Below are 17,695 nucleotides of genomic sequence, written 5' to 3'. Positions count from 1 at the left end.
GGGTTTGTATTCATATACAAAAGCATAGATTCATTCGCGCATCATAAGATTCTAATAACTATGCATGTGATTGTTTTCAAATGTCTGTTTGTGCAGAGTTTGATTCTATGAAATATACAAGGACTATGCCATGTGTTAATCAAATGGGATGAGTTTAGAAGTGTTTCTTCAATTTCTTTCAATTAACAATTTAAGCTTATGTTTATGGTGAGAATTGGTGCAAGAAAAGTAAAAAAGAAAAATAACATATTGAATCATGAATCGATTGGTTTGTATAACAAAATTGCATAGATTCAAGCATCTATAGTAAGATTCTAACAAATATGCATTTGATTGTCTACACGCGTTTAGTCTAAAATATTGGGAGTTGCTTTAGAGGGATTGTCTGCATATGTTACATGTCTAGCAAGTTTCAGTTACAGAGTGAAGGATTATGAAAACAAAAAAGCACTCCAGAAATAAAAAAATAAAAAAAAGAATATGCTATTTATAACCCAACATGCCTATAAGGGCAGTTTTGCCATTTTGGGAAATTACTGGGTATACCAGCAAAAATATTGGTGTCCAAAGCAGTTCCCTAAAATATTTTGTCCAAATTGCTAGTAACATTTGTAGAAGAGACTTGCTAGGTGCACCTATCACTATTGCTAGTGCACCCAACACTTTTACTGAATGGACAAAAATGTCCTTGGCTTTAATTTAAATAAAAAAGTCGCACCCAGCACAACACTATGCTTCTTCCGATTCTTCTTCTTCTTTGTGCTGGTTGGTGTCCTGTGCTTCTTGCGCATCTTCTTCCTTTCCGCGGCCATTTCCACCTGCATTTGTGTGCATCTTCTCCGCTGTCGAGGTTAGTTTCCTTTTCTTACCCGTTAATGGCCTTTAAGGTGATTATTGTTGTAGGGTAGATGACTTAGAGGTTAGAGGACTAAGGAATTTATGGAATAGGATTAGGGTTCATACATATGGATGTACTTCATCCGTATGTGTTACTGAATTTGTGACGTTCATCCGTATGAAGCTTTGAATGTTTTTTTGTTAATTTTTCTTATAAATTTAGTTGTAGGGTTTAGGTTAGGGTTTAGTTTAGTTGTAAGATAATTAAATAATAGAGTTAGTATATTATTAAGTTGAAAAAAATGATTTTAGTCTTGGTTGAAAATATGTTTCATGGAAGTTTCCATGATGACCATGACTTCTGAGTTAATTCTCAAACCAAGACTAAAAACATCATGGAAGTAAACATATTGTTTGCATATAGTAAGTATACCAATATTGACCATTTTATTTTTCTGTATTTTAGATTTGGTCCATTGTCATTTATTCTTTCCAAAAACTTGTATTGTTAAGTGTTTTTTTTATTGTAGATATTTGATCAACTCACTTCTCTTTTATTTAATTGAACATATCCTTAATCTATTTTACTTAGCACTACTGCAAGTTAGTTTTATTAAATGCCATCTTGAAAGAATTATTGTTATATTAGAAGTCCAGAAAAGTCAAATCCTCAAAGTTCCCAATTCTAACAAGTTTAAGGGTTTCTGATAGTCTATAAAAGAATACTGTTAGTCTATAAATGATTCCATATGGTTATTTGGCTTGCATGTCCATAAGAGTTACATGGTTGTTGGAGTTACACTAATTTTCCTGAGAAGAAGACTCTAAACTAGATGAACTTTGTGTGAATGTATGTATACATGATTTTGATGATGTCAAAAGAAGAATCAAACAAGGCTCATTTTGCTTCAAGATTAATACAAGATTGTTTCAACAAACAAAGCCTTGATTCAAGATTTCTTCAAGATCAAGCCTTGCCTCACAATGAAAGGTTTCAAGTCATTCAAGGCACATGTAATCGATTACCAATACATGTAATCGATTACCAATGGTTTAAAAGTGTGTAATCGATTACACATCATATGTAATCGATTACCAGAGACTCTGAACGTTGGAAATTCAAATTTTAAATGAAGGGTACCAACTGTTCAAGAAAAAAAATTGTGTAATGATTACACTAATTCTGTAATCGATTACCAGAGAGGATTTTCAAGGAATATCGCCAACAGTCACATCTTATCATTTGGATTTTGAATGGCCATCAAAGGCCTATATATATGTGTGACTTGGGACGAAATTGAAGAGAGAGTTTTGCTTGACAAAAATGTCTTATCCTCTCAAAAGACAATGAGAGAGATTCCAAAAGAACTTCATTGTCAAATGCTCTCTCAAAAGAAATCCTTGACCAAACACTTGCAAAATCTATAAGGATTCTTACATGATCTTCATTGTAATATTCTTCTCTTGAAGAGAGAATTCTTCTTCCATTCTTCTTATTCAATGAGATTGGTTAAGAGATTGTGAGTCTCTTGTTGTAAAGGATTCCTGAACACAAGGGATGGGTTGTCCCTGTGTGGTTCAGACTTTGTAATGGATTTTACAAAGATAGTGAAAATCTCAAGTGGGTTGCTTGAGTACTGGATGTAGGCACAGGAAGTGGCCGAACCAGTATAAATCTGAGTTTGCACTCTCTGTTCCCTTATATCATTTATGTTATTGCAATTAATTTTGCCTTGCATGTTTATAGAACATTATTAAATTGATTGTTGTTGCTTCTTCTGCATTCTAAGCCTATCCCTCTTAAGATTATTGAGGCCACAAGGTCCAACACTTTGCTTCTGAACAAATCCAACTTGCCTAGGAGGAAGGAGATGGGAAATCTCACTATTAAGCATCGAAAGTATAGTAGTCATAGTTGGCCTAGTTTTTGCAACTTCTTGCATGCATAGAAAAGCTATGTGAAAGCACCTCAAAATATGACTATCTGATCATGAAGCTGATATTTCTGGATCAACCAAGTACCTAATATTGTCTTCGTTCCATAGATTCCACGCCTAAGTTACAGCAGCATAGAACATGTGTGAAAATGAATGGAATAATTCGCAACAAAAAAAGGGATAGGTAAATAAGAAGGTTCTGAGGTAGGAAGAGACTTACATATCCTATAAGGCTGAGAGACTGGTCATGATTACGAAAACTAGTGTTTCTTTTTCCACTAATAATCTCCAATAACAAAACACCAAAGCTATAGACATCTGATTTCTCAGAAAATAGTCCATCCATTGCATATTCCGGGGACATGTAGCCTGGTATGAACGTGGAAGACGAAGCCATGCAACGATGACGTTCGAGGAGAGTGAGGCAGTTACCTAAGCACTGGGACGTTTACCAGTTAGGGTGAATGGGCTTGGGTAGAAGCTGATCATGTGATCTTTAGGCGGGAAGGGTAGTTAGTAGTGGCATAGTTGGTTAGGGTTAGTTGCTACTAACCCCTTGCGGTTAGATATGGCTCCTCAAACATATAAATAAGCTGTAACTAACTTCAAAGAGATACAGAAATAATATCCAGAAGCTTCTTCTCTTCCCTCTCGAGTTCTTCTTCTCTAAGCTTTCTCTCTCGGAGCTCGCGTCTTCTTCCCTGCGAGTCCCTTAAGCTTTTCACAGGCTTCTCGCTTCGTGGAGGTTCCCTAGCCCTCAAAAGCTAGGTATCATTGGTGCTTTCATTGAGCACGTGGTTAAAGGTATGGCGGAAGGAACAAGATCCAAAGCTCTTTCATCGGAAAAAATGGAGGAATTATTTGCAAAATTTGCAGCAACAGTCGAGGCGAAGATGGAGACTCTATCGGAATGTTTAGCTCATCTCGAAGCAAAAAGGTATAATCCACAGCAAGTGCAACCAGAGGCGAATTCGTTTCCGGCATCAAGTTCGCACACAGCACCGCATCGGATGAAGCTCGATGTGCCGAGATTCGACGGCTCCGACGCCACTGGCTGGATCTTCAAGATAATGCAGTTCTTCGAGTATCACACAACACCAGATCATGAAAGACTCATGATCACATCATTCTATATGGAAGGTCAGGCATTAGTGTGGTTTCAATGGATGCATCGAAATGGTCAGCTATCGTCCTGGCCGGCATTTCTTCATGCTCTTCACTCTCGATTCGCGTCCACCACATACGAAGATCCAACAGGCTTATTATGCAGATTGCAGTAGCGAACCACGGTAAATAACTACCTCTTTGAATTCGAAGCTTTAGCAAATCGAATTATCGGACTACCTCCGTCAATGGCCCTGAGTTGCTTTATCTCGGGCCTCACACCGGCAATTCGCCGAGAGGTCCAAGTACTACAACCGGTTTCGATGAGCCAAGCTGTGGCATATGCCAGGTTGCACGAGGAAAAGCAGAATGATGCGCGAAAGTCATTTCGACCTTCAGTTGGAGCTTCCTCAGGTTCCAGGCAGCCTCTATTGCCTACGTCATCCTCAACTCCTCCTCTGTTACCTACACCAATGCGCACTACTTCTTCCAACGTTCCTTTCAAACGTCTCACGCCGTAGGAACTAGCAATACGACGAAAGAAGGGATTGTGTTTTCAATGCAACGAGAAATATTCGAGAGGACATAAATGCTCTTCTTCTCTTTTCCTACTCATTATGGAAGATGATGACACAACATCCGAGCCTCACGAGCAACAGTCTACCTTACCGGAATCCGTACCAGAACCTCCACCAGCACAACTTAGTTTTAATGCATTATCGGGAAAAGTGGTACCGGAAACATTACGCATGCAGGGATACATCTGTGGGCAACTTGTGAGTATACTAACAGATAGAGGTAGCACGCACAATTTTGTGCATCACAGGGTGGTCATGACAGTAGGGCTAAACACGAACACGACCTCTCCATTAAGGGTCACTGTTGGCAATGGTGAGGAGCTTCAGTGCCAGCAAACGTGTTCTGATGTCGAGGTAACTATTCAACAACACCCTTTTGTTATCGATTTCCATGTTCTACCGATTTGCGGGGCCGATTTGGTCTTGGGAGTACAATGGTTGAAAACGTTGGGGCCAGTATTAACGGATTACACAACCTTGACAATGAAATTCATGGCCGCCGGCCATCTGGTGGAGTTACACGGCGAGCATGAACAAGCTCTAGAATCTGTATCTTCCTCTCAGCTACGTCGCCTGATACATACAAAGGGAACCAGTATGATGTTCCACATTCGACTAGAAACACACACGCCCTCCCAGCAGGAGATTATTCCAGTACCTCAGGAGATCGAGGAACTGCTTGATCGATATTCGCAGATATTCCATCCATTAGTGGATCTCCCACCGTCGAGGGACATTGATCATGCCATTAACATTCTACCCGAAGCAGCACCAGTAAATGTAAGACCATATAGGTATCCCCATTATTAGAAACGGGAAATCAAAGATTAGATAAGCTCTATGCTGAATAAGGGATTCATACGCACCAGTGCCAGTCCCTTTTCGTCTCTAGTGCTGCTAGTGAAGAAAAAGGACGGGTCATGGAGGTTTTGTGTTGATTATCGAGCCCTTAACGCCATAACAATACGAGACAGGTTTCCTATACCAACCATAGATGAGTTGTTGGATGAGCTAGGCGGCGCATGGTGGTTTTCCAAGTTGGATTTGATGCAAGGATACCACCAAATTATGATGAAGGAAGAAGACATCAACAAGACTGCATTTCGAATGCATCAAGGGCATTACGAGTTTAGAGTAATACCCTTTGGACTGTGTAACGCGCCTTCTACATTCCAAGCAACCATGAATAAAATTTTTCATCCTTTCCTGCGCAAGTTCATCATCGTCTTCTTCGATGATGTGCTCGTCTTCAGCAAAATGATGACAGACCACTTAGTTCACCTGGAAAATGCGTTCCAGCTCTTACTCTCAGGGAAATTCTCTTTGAAACGTACCAAATGTACCTTTACTTAGAACCAACTCGAGTATTTGGGGCACAAGGTCTCCGGAAGAGGCATCGAACCAGTGCCAGAAAAGCTACAAGCGATTCAGGAATGGCCTCTACCACAAACAGTCAAAGCCTTACGCAGCTTCCTTGGCTTGGTAGGATTTTATAGAAGGTTTATTAAAGGTTACGCTAAGATTTCCGCAACTCTCTCACAGTTACTGTGCAAGGGTCAGTTCTGGTGGTCGGAGTTGGCTATCGAGGCGTTCAACACTTTGAAGAAGGCAGTCTCCACGACACCTGTTCTTGCACTGCCCAACTTTGATATTCCATTAGTGGTGGAGACCGACACGTCCGATACTGGCGTCGGGGCAGTTCTTTCTCAGGCGGGTCACCCCATAGCAATCTTCAGTAAAGAGTTTTGCCCCAAACTCCCAGCATCGTCTACATATATTCGTGATCTTGCAGCTATCACGATGGCCGTTAAAAAGTGGCGCCACTATTTGTTGGGCCACCCCTTTGTGATTCTCACTGATCACCAAAGCTTACGGGATTTGATGACTCAGGTAGTGCAGACACCGGAGCAAGATCGGTATCTGATTCGACTATTGGGATTCGAATACACTATCCAGTATCGGCCGGGACGCGAGAACGGGGTTGCAGATGCTTTATCAAGGGTTGCCGGAGAAGACGCCAAGGCTTCCTTGTACTTACTCTCAGTGCCACAGTTCTCCTTCATTATTGACCTTAAGAAGGAGTTAGCCACAAACCAGGAATTTCTAGCGTTGTAGGAAAAGATCCAAAAGGACCTCGACGTAGCATCTGAATATAGGGTCGAGAATGGATTGATTCTTCATAAACAACGCATTTGGCTTCCCACAGGATCTTCCATCATCCCGTTATTAATGGAAGAATTCCACAGTACGCCGACAGGAGGTCACTATGGGACTCAGAAGACATTTCAGAGGTTGCAGGAGAACTTCACGTGGACCTCCATGCGCAGTGATGTACACACCTTCGTCGCAGCCTGCGTCACGTGTCAACTTACCAAGTACGATAACCGTAAACCAGCAGGGTTATTGTGCCCTCTTCCGATACCATATCGGCCGTGGGAAGATTTAAGCACAGACTCATTGTGGGCTTACCTTTATATAAAGGCTATACATGCATTTTTGTAGTAGTGGATCGCTTTTCGAAGGGTCTTCATCTGGGCATGTTACCCACTAAGCACTCTGCAAGGAAGGTGACGGAGCTGTTCACAGCTATGGTGACTCGTCTTCACGGTTTGCCCCGTAGCATCATATCGGATAGAGACCCATTGTTCGTGAGTAAGTTCTGGAGGGAGCTATTTGAACTCAGTGGTACCAAGCTTCGTCTTAGTTCCTCGTACCATCCACAAACAGATGGCCAGACGGAGGTCCCGAATCGGGTCGTGGAGCAGTACTTATGGGCCTTCGTCCACCATAAGCCAACGTCGTGGGGGCAGTTCCTATTATGGGCTGAGTGGTCATACAACACTTCATGCCACTCAGGCATGGGGATAACACCGTTCGAGATCATCTACTGCCAGAAACCACAAGCTATTCCAGAATATTTGGAGGGGACATCGTCTGTCGACACGGTGGATGAGATGCTCAGCCAACGCGACGAGGTTTTGAAGCTGCTCCGCCGGAAACTGCTCAGGGAACAGCAGAAGATGAAGCAGACAGTGGACGCACGCAGACGACCTCAAGAGTTCAATATCGGGGACTGGGTGTTAGTCAAACTTTGACCTCATCGTCAAACCTCAGCTTCTGAGACATCATACTCAAAGTTGGCAAAGAGGTACTATGGGCCATTCGCGGTGGTGGAGAGGATGGGCAAGGTTTCGTATCATCTGAAACTTCCCAGCCACAGTCGCATTCACCCTATCTTTCATGTTTCCTTACTCAAGGCCTTTGTGGGAGACCCTACGACAACAAACGTGGACCCCTTACCGGCCATGGCTAGTGCTAAACCAGCAGCAGCCCCCATGATAATCCTGGACTCCAAGTTGGTTCCATCTGAAGATGGCCCACGATGTATGGTGCTGGTGCAGGGGGAAGGGTTATCACCCGACAACGCGTCGTGGGAAGACTGGCAACAGTTGAAAGAACACCACAACCTTGAGGACAAGGTTTTGTTTGAAGAGAGGGGGGATGATATGAACATGGAAGACGAAGCCATGCAACGACGACGTTCGAGGAGAGTGAGGCAGTTACCTAAGCACTGGGACGTTTACCAGTTAGGGTGAATGGGCTTGGGTAGAAGCTGATCATGTGATCTTTAGGCGGGAAGGGTAGTTAGTAGTGGCATAGTTGGTTAGGGTTAGTTGCTACTAACCCGTTGCGGTTAGATATGGCTCCTCAGACATATAAATAAGCTGTTACTAACTTCAAAGAGATACATAAATAATATCCAGAAGCTTCTTCTCTTCCCTCTCGAGTTCTTCTTCTCTAAGCTTTCTCTCTCGGAGCTCGCGTCTTCTTCCCTGCGAGTCCCTTAAGCTTTTCGCAGGCTTCTCGCTTCGTGGAGGTTCCCTAGCCCTCGAAAGCTAGGTATCATAGCCACTTTATTTATTTAGATCACACAAGAGTTAATTCTCAAAGCAAACAATATGCTGATAATATCAAGTACTATTAGGCATACTTACTATGTGCCAACAACTATTTTGGTATTAACTTCATCCTCGCCTTTATATATTCTAGCCAAACCAAAGTCTAATATTTTTGAATTCATCTTTGCATCTAGGAAGACATTGCTTGCCCTCAAATCTCTATGTATAATTTTTAATCTAGAATGATATGCTAGCTTACAGGAACTGAATAAATAGGGTTTAGTTTAGTTCTTGATGAGTATGTATATTCAACCAAGACCCTTTGAAAGTCATTATTACTTAACTAGGCCACGTTTTACTTCATGTCAAACTATTATAACTTGGTAACTAGGCCACAGTTTAGTTCATGTCAAACAACATTTAACTATCAAGCAGAAACAAGAGAGAAGGATGTTGGGATTTCATTGCTTAGTTATCTGAAGTCCGAACCTTTCATACCTCCTTATTAGGTATATATAATTTTCTGCCACAATAATGTATCTCTTTTTGTTGTTGCAAGTTATAGGGAAGAGATGCTTGATGTTCTGGACTAATATTAGGCCCAGTAGAAAAACAAATAATTCAGTCCACCACATAAATAGTATCTTGATATTGGCATTCCAGATCCAGACATTGGTATTTGGTACTCCAAATTTGCATCCCAAAATTGACACTCCCAAAGATCTCCATCACATCTATACTTCTTTGATCAACTCACCTAACCTCACTTGCTGTGGTCCTAAGCCAATATACAATACCATAACCTTTCTCCTTATTAGGTATGCTATCTTCTTTTCACACTCTTATCGAGTACCTCCTCACTTGAACATGAGAGTAATCTAAAGTAACAACTATATAAAAATCCTCCAAATTTGGAGAATTTTAAAATGTTCATCAAGAATGAAAAATTAAAGATTTTGTAAGATCACATAATTTGGCTGAGTTTGTATGTGTTGTCCATATCCTGGGGTTTGTTTTATTCATTGTAAGATCACATGAATTTGTAGATCATGGTTTGAACCAGAGGTTTAGGTCATGCATTAGGTAGGGTTATAGACAGAGTCCTGGGAAGACGGGATCATCATCATGCAGATGATGTTCCCCAGTGGTGTAGGCCTACCACATCTGCATGTAGGCAATGGGGAGCTTCCCCTATTGCTGAGGATGTTGCTCAGATGACTGAGGACGTACCTGTACCTAGTGCAAAAGCTAGTGATGTTGCTGAGGGATTAGCTGGTGATGGTGTTGAGGGATCAGCTGGTGATGATGCTGAGGGATTTCCAGGTAGGCCATGTGACCCATCAGTGCTGACTTCGCTTGCTGACCATGTTGCACATAGCATATGGAATGGAGAGGTATTTTTAATTTTTAAGTAAAGTTATTTTTTAATTATTTGTTATTGTTGAATTGTTTGTGATAATTAATTTTTTATTTAATGTTATTTGGAATCATCTATACTTCAATTCAGAAATGTCTTGAATTGAAGTTAGCCTCCCACAGAAGGAAGGTTGAGAAATTTGGGAGGTCATCTCCTGAAATTGAAGGGCTAGTCATTGCCACATGATTAACTCCTTTCATTGCGTGTTCAGTAGACACTGGCGATCGGGGAGTTATATCGCTTTTGTCAAGAGGTGGCACAAGGAGAATAGCAACTTCCATCTTTCAGTAGGAGAGTTGACCATCACACTGGATGATGTGGCATCACTGCTTCATCTTCTGATCATAGGCGCCTTCCATAGCTTCGAGCCTCTGCATATGGACGAGGCGGTCATTATGTTGGTGGAGTTGGTAGAGGTCCCGGATGAGGAGGCTAGAGCTGAGACTGCACAGTATCAGAGGAGATGTGAGGCTCGACATTGGATTGTTGCAGCTCATGCGTATCTCCTACATTTGGTTAGTTGCACTCTTTTCGCTAATAAGAGTGCAACACATGTTCATGTAGTTTATTTAGACGCATTTCTAGACTTGGATCAAAGTGGGACCTATGCATGGGGAGTTGTCGCCCTAGTGCATATGTATGATAAGTTAAATGATGCTTCTCAGAGCACTGGCCGACAGCTTCTTGGTTACATTACTTTATTATAGGTAAATTTTATGTTTGTAATATGTTAAATTGGATTATGATATAAATATGTTTTTAATATGTTTATTTGACAATTGTTTTATGTTGATGTGATGTTTGTAGTGTTGGATATATCAACACTTTCCTAGTGTTCATGACAGTGTGATTGATTAAGGGTATGATGAGACGTCACCATGTGCCTGCCGATGGCTTACTACGAAGGCTTATATGAAGGGATTAACAACATCGCTGTACCAGACACATATAGATGCACTAATGATTGCTGACGTATGTTGGATGCCTTATGGTGACCACCAAGGAGTTAGGGCGTTTGACCTCATTTCATGCTTTCAGGGTGAGCTTAGATGGGGTCCCATTATGGTCACACATCGACTAGAGAGGGTGGTGCGACAATTTGGCTACGTTCAGACCATCCCTCTACCACCTATTAGTGCCAACTTGTCATTTGAGGATATGAACGACAGGTGGATGCATTACTCGGACCATCTAGCAGCTGCGGGACATATTTGTGTTGTGCCTGGGTAGTGTTCACCAGATTACATGGACTGGTTCTTTGGGATATCACATCCATTCATCACACCCACACAGGTAGTTGATCAGCCCAAACATCCACCTGTCCCACAGCATGAGGCATACATGGAGCCAGATATCTAGGAGGTCCCAGTGGCACCAGAAGCTGGACCGTCCCAGACAGTTGATCTGCCCAGACATGCAGTGGTAAGATTACTTGCTTTAATGTTTTATAAAATGTTATTTATTTTAAGTGTTGTAATAAATGTAATTTTTTGAATGTCATAGGATGCTTGTGAAGCGGTCGTAGAAAGGTTGTAGCGTGTGCTCAACCTAAGGATGGTCACGGAAGGCACAAAGTTGCATGACATCATGAAAGACTGCCTCAAGATCGCTAGGGGTGTGACCTCAGATGGAAATGTTTATGTTAGGGCACGACGAAGACAGCGCACAGATCATTCATAGATGATGTTTATGTCTTGTATTTCCTATATGGGCAGTCACATAGAATGTGTACTCTATCTCTTCCTGTTAATGCCATGAGGAATTATTTTCAAGTTAGTATATGTTTGAATAAGCTTATATAAAAACATTTGAAAGACAATTTATTAAAAAAAATATGAAATGAGTTTTTATATAAACTAAAATTATTTATGCGTAAGTTAATTTGTAGAAACTCTCATATAATTTGCTGAAAAATGTACTTAGTACATGGTTACCAACACGGGGAAAGGGAATGCATTTTTTTTAAATTAATAATTTCTATGTTAATACAATATTTTTATTTTAGATTGAAATAAAGTATGGTATTAACATGTGAAAATATAATCAAATCAAGAAAAGATAAATATAACTTTAAAAAATCATAGATGATTTAATTTAATAATTTAATCCACTATGAGGTAAAAATTATTTATGTGATTTGTATTTAATAATTAATTTTTATATATAATAAATTAAATTATATGATATTGGTTGGATTGGATTAAAAAAACTAGAATCTTTTACCGAATTAATTTATGAATGAGTCTTAATTGGATTAGATTGAATTTGATCCAAATATTATAGAAACTCAAACTCAATATAATTAAATGAGATTAAATTATGGATTGGTCTACACCCCGAACAAGTATTGAACAAATAGTGAACAACTTAGTTGAAAAACTAGTGAACAATTTCTGGAATTCAAACATTACATTAACTTGAACATAGTGCAAAGAAATAAAGTTTGCATTAAAAACTTGGATTAAGTAATACTAATTTTGCATTCAATCATGTCGCGACATAGACACGTCGTCTTCCATTTCCATTACTTGTTTACCAAAAATAGCTACAATTTTTATTGGCCCAAATTATTTCCAATAGTTAGACTGTACTAAGACCTTTAGCACGTCATCATTAGTTTTCAGCTCAATAATTTCAAATTTGATAACTTTGTCTGAATACTCAAAATGACCTGGTTGTCCAAAAAACAATTGCCTTACCGTTTGTGATTCATGAATACCATGAGGGGGAATCCCTTGAGGTGAAACTTGCTTTATCAAATCCTTCAATTCATCGATGCTACATCCTAAAGGAATGTCAATTTTTTTTGGATTTTTTCCTGTGAACACGTAACCTATAAAGTTGTGTTGGCGTGACATGTTCCACCTCCCGTTGTAATAAAGAAGGACATCATGAGTAGGGGTCGCCTTCAAGTAAGTTTAATATTTCATTTGGTGTTCTACCAATGGTGTATAATAACTCAATCGGACCAACACAAGAAAATTGATGATTACACATTAACATTGTGTTAACATCATCATCATTTTTCAATTGCATAAATTGAAAGCGAAATTGGTTACCTGTATCTGTGAATGACTATCGGTAGTAAATTTCATCCAAAAATTGTTTATCGGTTAGCTGAAGGGTATTGTGTATTTTGCTTTTTAGTGTTGCAAAATCACAAGCGTTTGGTACTTGAATGGGTACTGGATTGGAAGTTTGAAAGTAAACACCACTATCATTGTGAATAATCGATCCATTTGGAATAATGAAACCCAACCTTGTTCACAATCGTCTGATTGCTAGTTTCTCCCAAAAATGCCATACTTTGTTGTAAAAATTGGGAGAGAATGTGTGATTTTTTAGACTATTGGCGTGTCTCATATATATAGATGGTTTTCACTAACATTGCTTCACTTTCTTTAAAAAAATTGAGACGCGTGCAAATGCTTTGTGTTTGTCTTTCCAATTAAACCAATGTCGTGTCAAGCTATATCGTGCATTAGAATGTGTTGTCAAGTCAGTCAATGTCGTGTCACACTCAAACTTTAATACGCATGCATTTGACAATGTGTTGTCAAGTATGACAACAATGTATCATACATGCGTAATTGATTTTAGTTGCACCAACTCATTTATTTCTTAACGCAAGAATTACTTAATATTTAAGGATAAACTTCTGACAACAAATTATATCACATAATGAATAAAATTAGATAAACAAGTGTCACAATCCATAACAACGATGCGTGTTCAGTCTTCATTTAGGTCGACATAGTCTCTTTTCAACATCATGAAGCTTTTGTACTGTTGCATTCTACTAATATATGGAGTTGGTCACTACTTTGTCTGAGGATGAGAATTCCTAGACCACAACAATGCTAGAGGTGATAAAGGACAACAGTCTTTCAAATAAAGCTGTTGTACTTGCACGAACATTATTAACTCAAATGAACACAAATGATTGCATAAATCTAAAAATTAGAGTAACTATCTTCAATGTACCTGAACAAAATGATTTTCAAACACGTGACCGACACATATAATGCGGTGCACAGAAGAATCTGGTGGTGGTTGACTTCTAAGAGGAAAAAATGTCATGCTTTGTTGTCGGGACAATGATACAAGGATTACATTATATACCTTGATGCAATTTCATATCTCATATCCGTTATATCCATCCACTTATCCACACTAACCTGAATCAAACAAATATACATATCAAAGTTATTTAAAGTTTGTTCTTAAAAAAAAACCAAAACAACATACCTTGGAAAACCCATCAACAAGTAGAGACAACCTTTAATTCTTCAAATCTCTCTGTGCCACTGAAGAGGTTGATATAGTCATCTGACCATTTGCCAAGTTCTTTAATCAATTGGTTGCGCACCAACGACCATGAATCTTTGCCCATACCTAATAAAGCGACAATGGAGCGATATCCATAGTTACCGTCTACTTTCATATCCATAATGTTGTCAATGAAACCCTGTATAAATGGCTCAAATTGATCCAACATTGGGATGATCCTTGTTGGCTTCGGCGGGTCAGAAGATGATGCACTATGTTTCACTGAAGAGTTGTTGTTTTGAACATAATGAAAAGCATCAACATATTCCCAATAAGATGGATCATGCTTTGTGGATCTTTGATTTTTTTCATAGGTTTTTTTGGTGCACCTGTAGTGTTAACCTTTGACGAAGGAGGACACATAGAATTTTCATCAGGGTATGCAATTTCTCGAAGTTTACTCTTGAGAGTAACTTTACCACAAACATCAAGTTCCTCAAATCTTTTAGATATGGTCTCCATCCTCTTCCTTGATGGTGACTTGGCCTCACATAACCCTTGGTCTGAAAAATTAAATCTCCTCCAAAACATATGGATTGAATCGAGTGGGATGCTGCCAACAACATACCTAGATAACTCACATGCACAAGAAAAACCGTGCGTGGTTCTCATCACACAACCACAAGAAGAAGCATTCTTGCCAGCATAATGTACACGCTAAAAATCAGCAGCAATCTCATTTAAAGCGTACCTTGAAACCATTCCAAGAAGCCTCTTGTGATGCAATTCTCCCTAGGAAGGGACCAGTCACTAGAACCATGAGCAAGAGACTCCAAGAAGATTGGGCTAGAGCTGCTGAAGAAGGCCCTAGGGTTCTCATGAACCTTAGGGTAGATTTTTGAGCCCATGGGCCAAGGTTGGGTCCAATTATCTTTGTACATATTAGACTAGGATGTCATTATATTTGGTCCTTGTATTTAGGGCTCCATATTGTAGGTAGGGTACCCTAGAAATATAGGATTTTTCAGCCCTTGTATTTTAGGGCACCTAGACTAGTTTTTGTATTATGGGTAGTTTTGTAATTTCACATGCACTAAGTGGATATTTGATGTGTGTGGTTGGAAATAAATTTAATTGAATTGATAGAAGCCCAATCCAATTAAATTTTAGAGGGGGAGGTGAGCATTTGCTTACTACACCCCATTGCCACATCATATAGTCACACTTTGTGCATGTCCTTCATGCTTTTCATGTCTCATGACACCTAAGCACACTTAGTGGAGAATCTTGGAATTGATCTTGGATTAGTGGGCTGAACCATAACTAAAATTCACTAATCATAATTAGTGAAATTTTGGCTCCACAAATTCAATTTCAAATTCAAGTGAAATTTGAATTTTCCTCCAATTTTGTGTGACACTTAGGCTATAAATAGAGGTCATGTGTGTGCATTTTTTTCAACTTTGATCATTTGAATATTAAACTTCAGATTTCAAAGCTCATTTAGAGTACAAAATTTCGTGCTCTTCTCTCCCTCTCCCTTCATTCATCTCCTTCTTCCTCCAAGCTCTTATCCATGGCCTCCTATGGTGGTGAGCTTCTTCTAGACTCATCTTCTCCTTGAAGTGGCGTCTCCTCTCTCTCTTCATTTCTCCATTCCTCTGCCATTCATCTTCCAAGAAGCAAAGGAATCCATTGATGAAGAAGATCCTAGGCCGACAAGCTCCAATGGAGCTTGCATCATCTTGGATAAGGTTTTTTTAAATACATGTCCAACCACATTTGTACTTGTTTCAAAGGATGCTTTAATTTGAGTGTGCTGCTGCGTGTTCATGTTGTTCATGGCATCCCAAACACTACACAGGTCTCCAAGGCTATTATGTAATACTCTTTTTAAAGCCTAATGAGCAGATTCAACCCTACATTTGAAATACACAAAAAAAATAAAAATATACTACAATTAAATTCCATGAATTAATAAACATTACTAGAAAAATTGTAACATTTTAATACCCGTTTGTTGTTGTGTTGCCTAAGTGCATCACCTTATTCATTCAGGCTGTAATAAAATTTTTCTTGTGTGGGATTATCCAGGTTTCGTTAACATAGTCAACGAACATTAGCCAAGGTGAACAAGCCATATTTGAAACTTCTGAAGGCACTCAGCGAACTGCTGTTCAGAAGGACAATCAACCAGACTACCCTAGGCATCCATGACATACTCCCAAGCATTTTTTTGACCAATTAAGAATTTGCATTTGGCCTTGACATTCTTGTCGATGTGAAACATGCACAACAAGCTTGTACACTCAGGGAACACAGTTTTCACTGCATTCATCAATGCTAGGTCTCTGTCAGTCACAATAACTACAGGGAGATGATCGTGTCTTAAAAATAGACCTCGAAACCATTCCAAAGACCATACAACATTATTAACATGTTCACCCTCCAAATATGCAAATCCAGTAGAGAATGTCATCCCCGTTGGTGTCACCCCAACAATGTCAAGTAGTGGAAGTCTGTACCTATATGTTTTGTAGGTATTGTCTATCAAAAACACCAAATAACATGCATTGCATAACTTCATTGCATCAGGGTGACACCAAAATAGATCATGTACCACAAATTCATCCTTTAATCTATGCTAATGAATATATTGATCACGTTCAATAAGCTTCATGTTGCATTTCGGTATCACTTCCTCTAATGGAAGAACAGTATGCACTTCTTGCATTGTATATTTGTTTGATAGTTTGCAACTATTGGCATTGTGCTCCTTCAACGTTAGCAGAATGTTTCTTGGTTTCACCATCGACTTTTTCATATCAGCAATAATTGCCTTCTTATCCTTAGTCGTTTCTTGGTTTCACCATCGACTTTGTCATATCAGCAATAATTGTCTTCTCATCCTTAGTCAATCGCCTAGAGTATGGATGTCCAACTAATGACTTGACCAATTCATGATTATGAATCTCACAGATCAACTTCACCATCCAACTTTGTCCTCCAATCACTTGTTTCCCACGAAGCTTGAAGGGACAACCACATTTCCTACTTCCAGTGTCTCTTCTAACAAATTCGTTCTTCCTACACTTATACTGATCACTCATTTCACAACCAATTAACACAAATGAACTTCTTCCTCTATTACCAGTATGTGTGTCAGACCTCATAATGACTGCTACAAATCCGTTTTCATGGGCAACCGATCGAGCCCACTGTAAAACATAACCAAAAACCTACAACGCAACCCAGACAATTTATTTTTTATATAAAACATAAATTCAATCAAATGACTCAAAATAATGAACATTATTACCTGAGAAGTATTAAAAGCATCCGAACAATCAACATGTGGTTCATTCAAACCATATTCTTGTTCATTTTCATAATCCATATCAACTTCTTGAAACATTGTATTGTCATACGTCCATTGATCTTCGTCCATCTTAACAACAAATCAAAAAATTATACATCATACACAAGTCTACATTATCTTTTAGTGCACACCATAGTAGCAAAACTAAAATTAGTCCCTCATAGTACTTTTTATTTAGTCCTTAACATCAAAATTTGATAAATATCATAAAAATATATTAACTACATACATATTACCAACTAATACAACTACATTCAAAATTTAGAACTAAATAA

At 39.2% G+C, this 17,695-nt stretch overlaps 1 protein-coding gene across 1 annotated transcript; it reads left to right on the top strand.

Moving 5' to 3' along the window:
• The first annotated feature begins 9,954 nt into the window (after positions 1-9,954).
• LOC114404068 (protein MAIN-LIKE 1-like) lies at positions 9,955-11,002 on the top strand. Its single transcript, XM_028367190.1, has 2 exons — positions 9,955-10,459; positions 10,632-11,002. The coding sequence occupies exons 1-2, from the start codon at positions 9,955-9,957 to the stop codon at positions 11,000-11,002; spliced, it is 876 nt and encodes a 291-aa protein (XP_028222991.1).
• The last annotated feature ends 6,693 nt before the right edge of the window (positions 11,003-17,695 follow it).

This window comes from Glycine soja, unplaced genomic scaffold (genome assembly GCF_004193775.1).
Source record: "Glycine soja cultivar W05 unplaced genomic scaffold, ASM419377v2 Super-Scaffold_110, whole genome shotgun sequence".
In the NCBI taxonomy this organism is placed as follows: domain Eukaryota; kingdom Viridiplantae; phylum Streptophyta; class Magnoliopsida; order Fabales; family Fabaceae; genus Glycine; species Glycine soja.
Note: the sequence above shows the minus strand (reverse complement) of the source record. Positions and strands in the feature narration are given on the sequence as shown.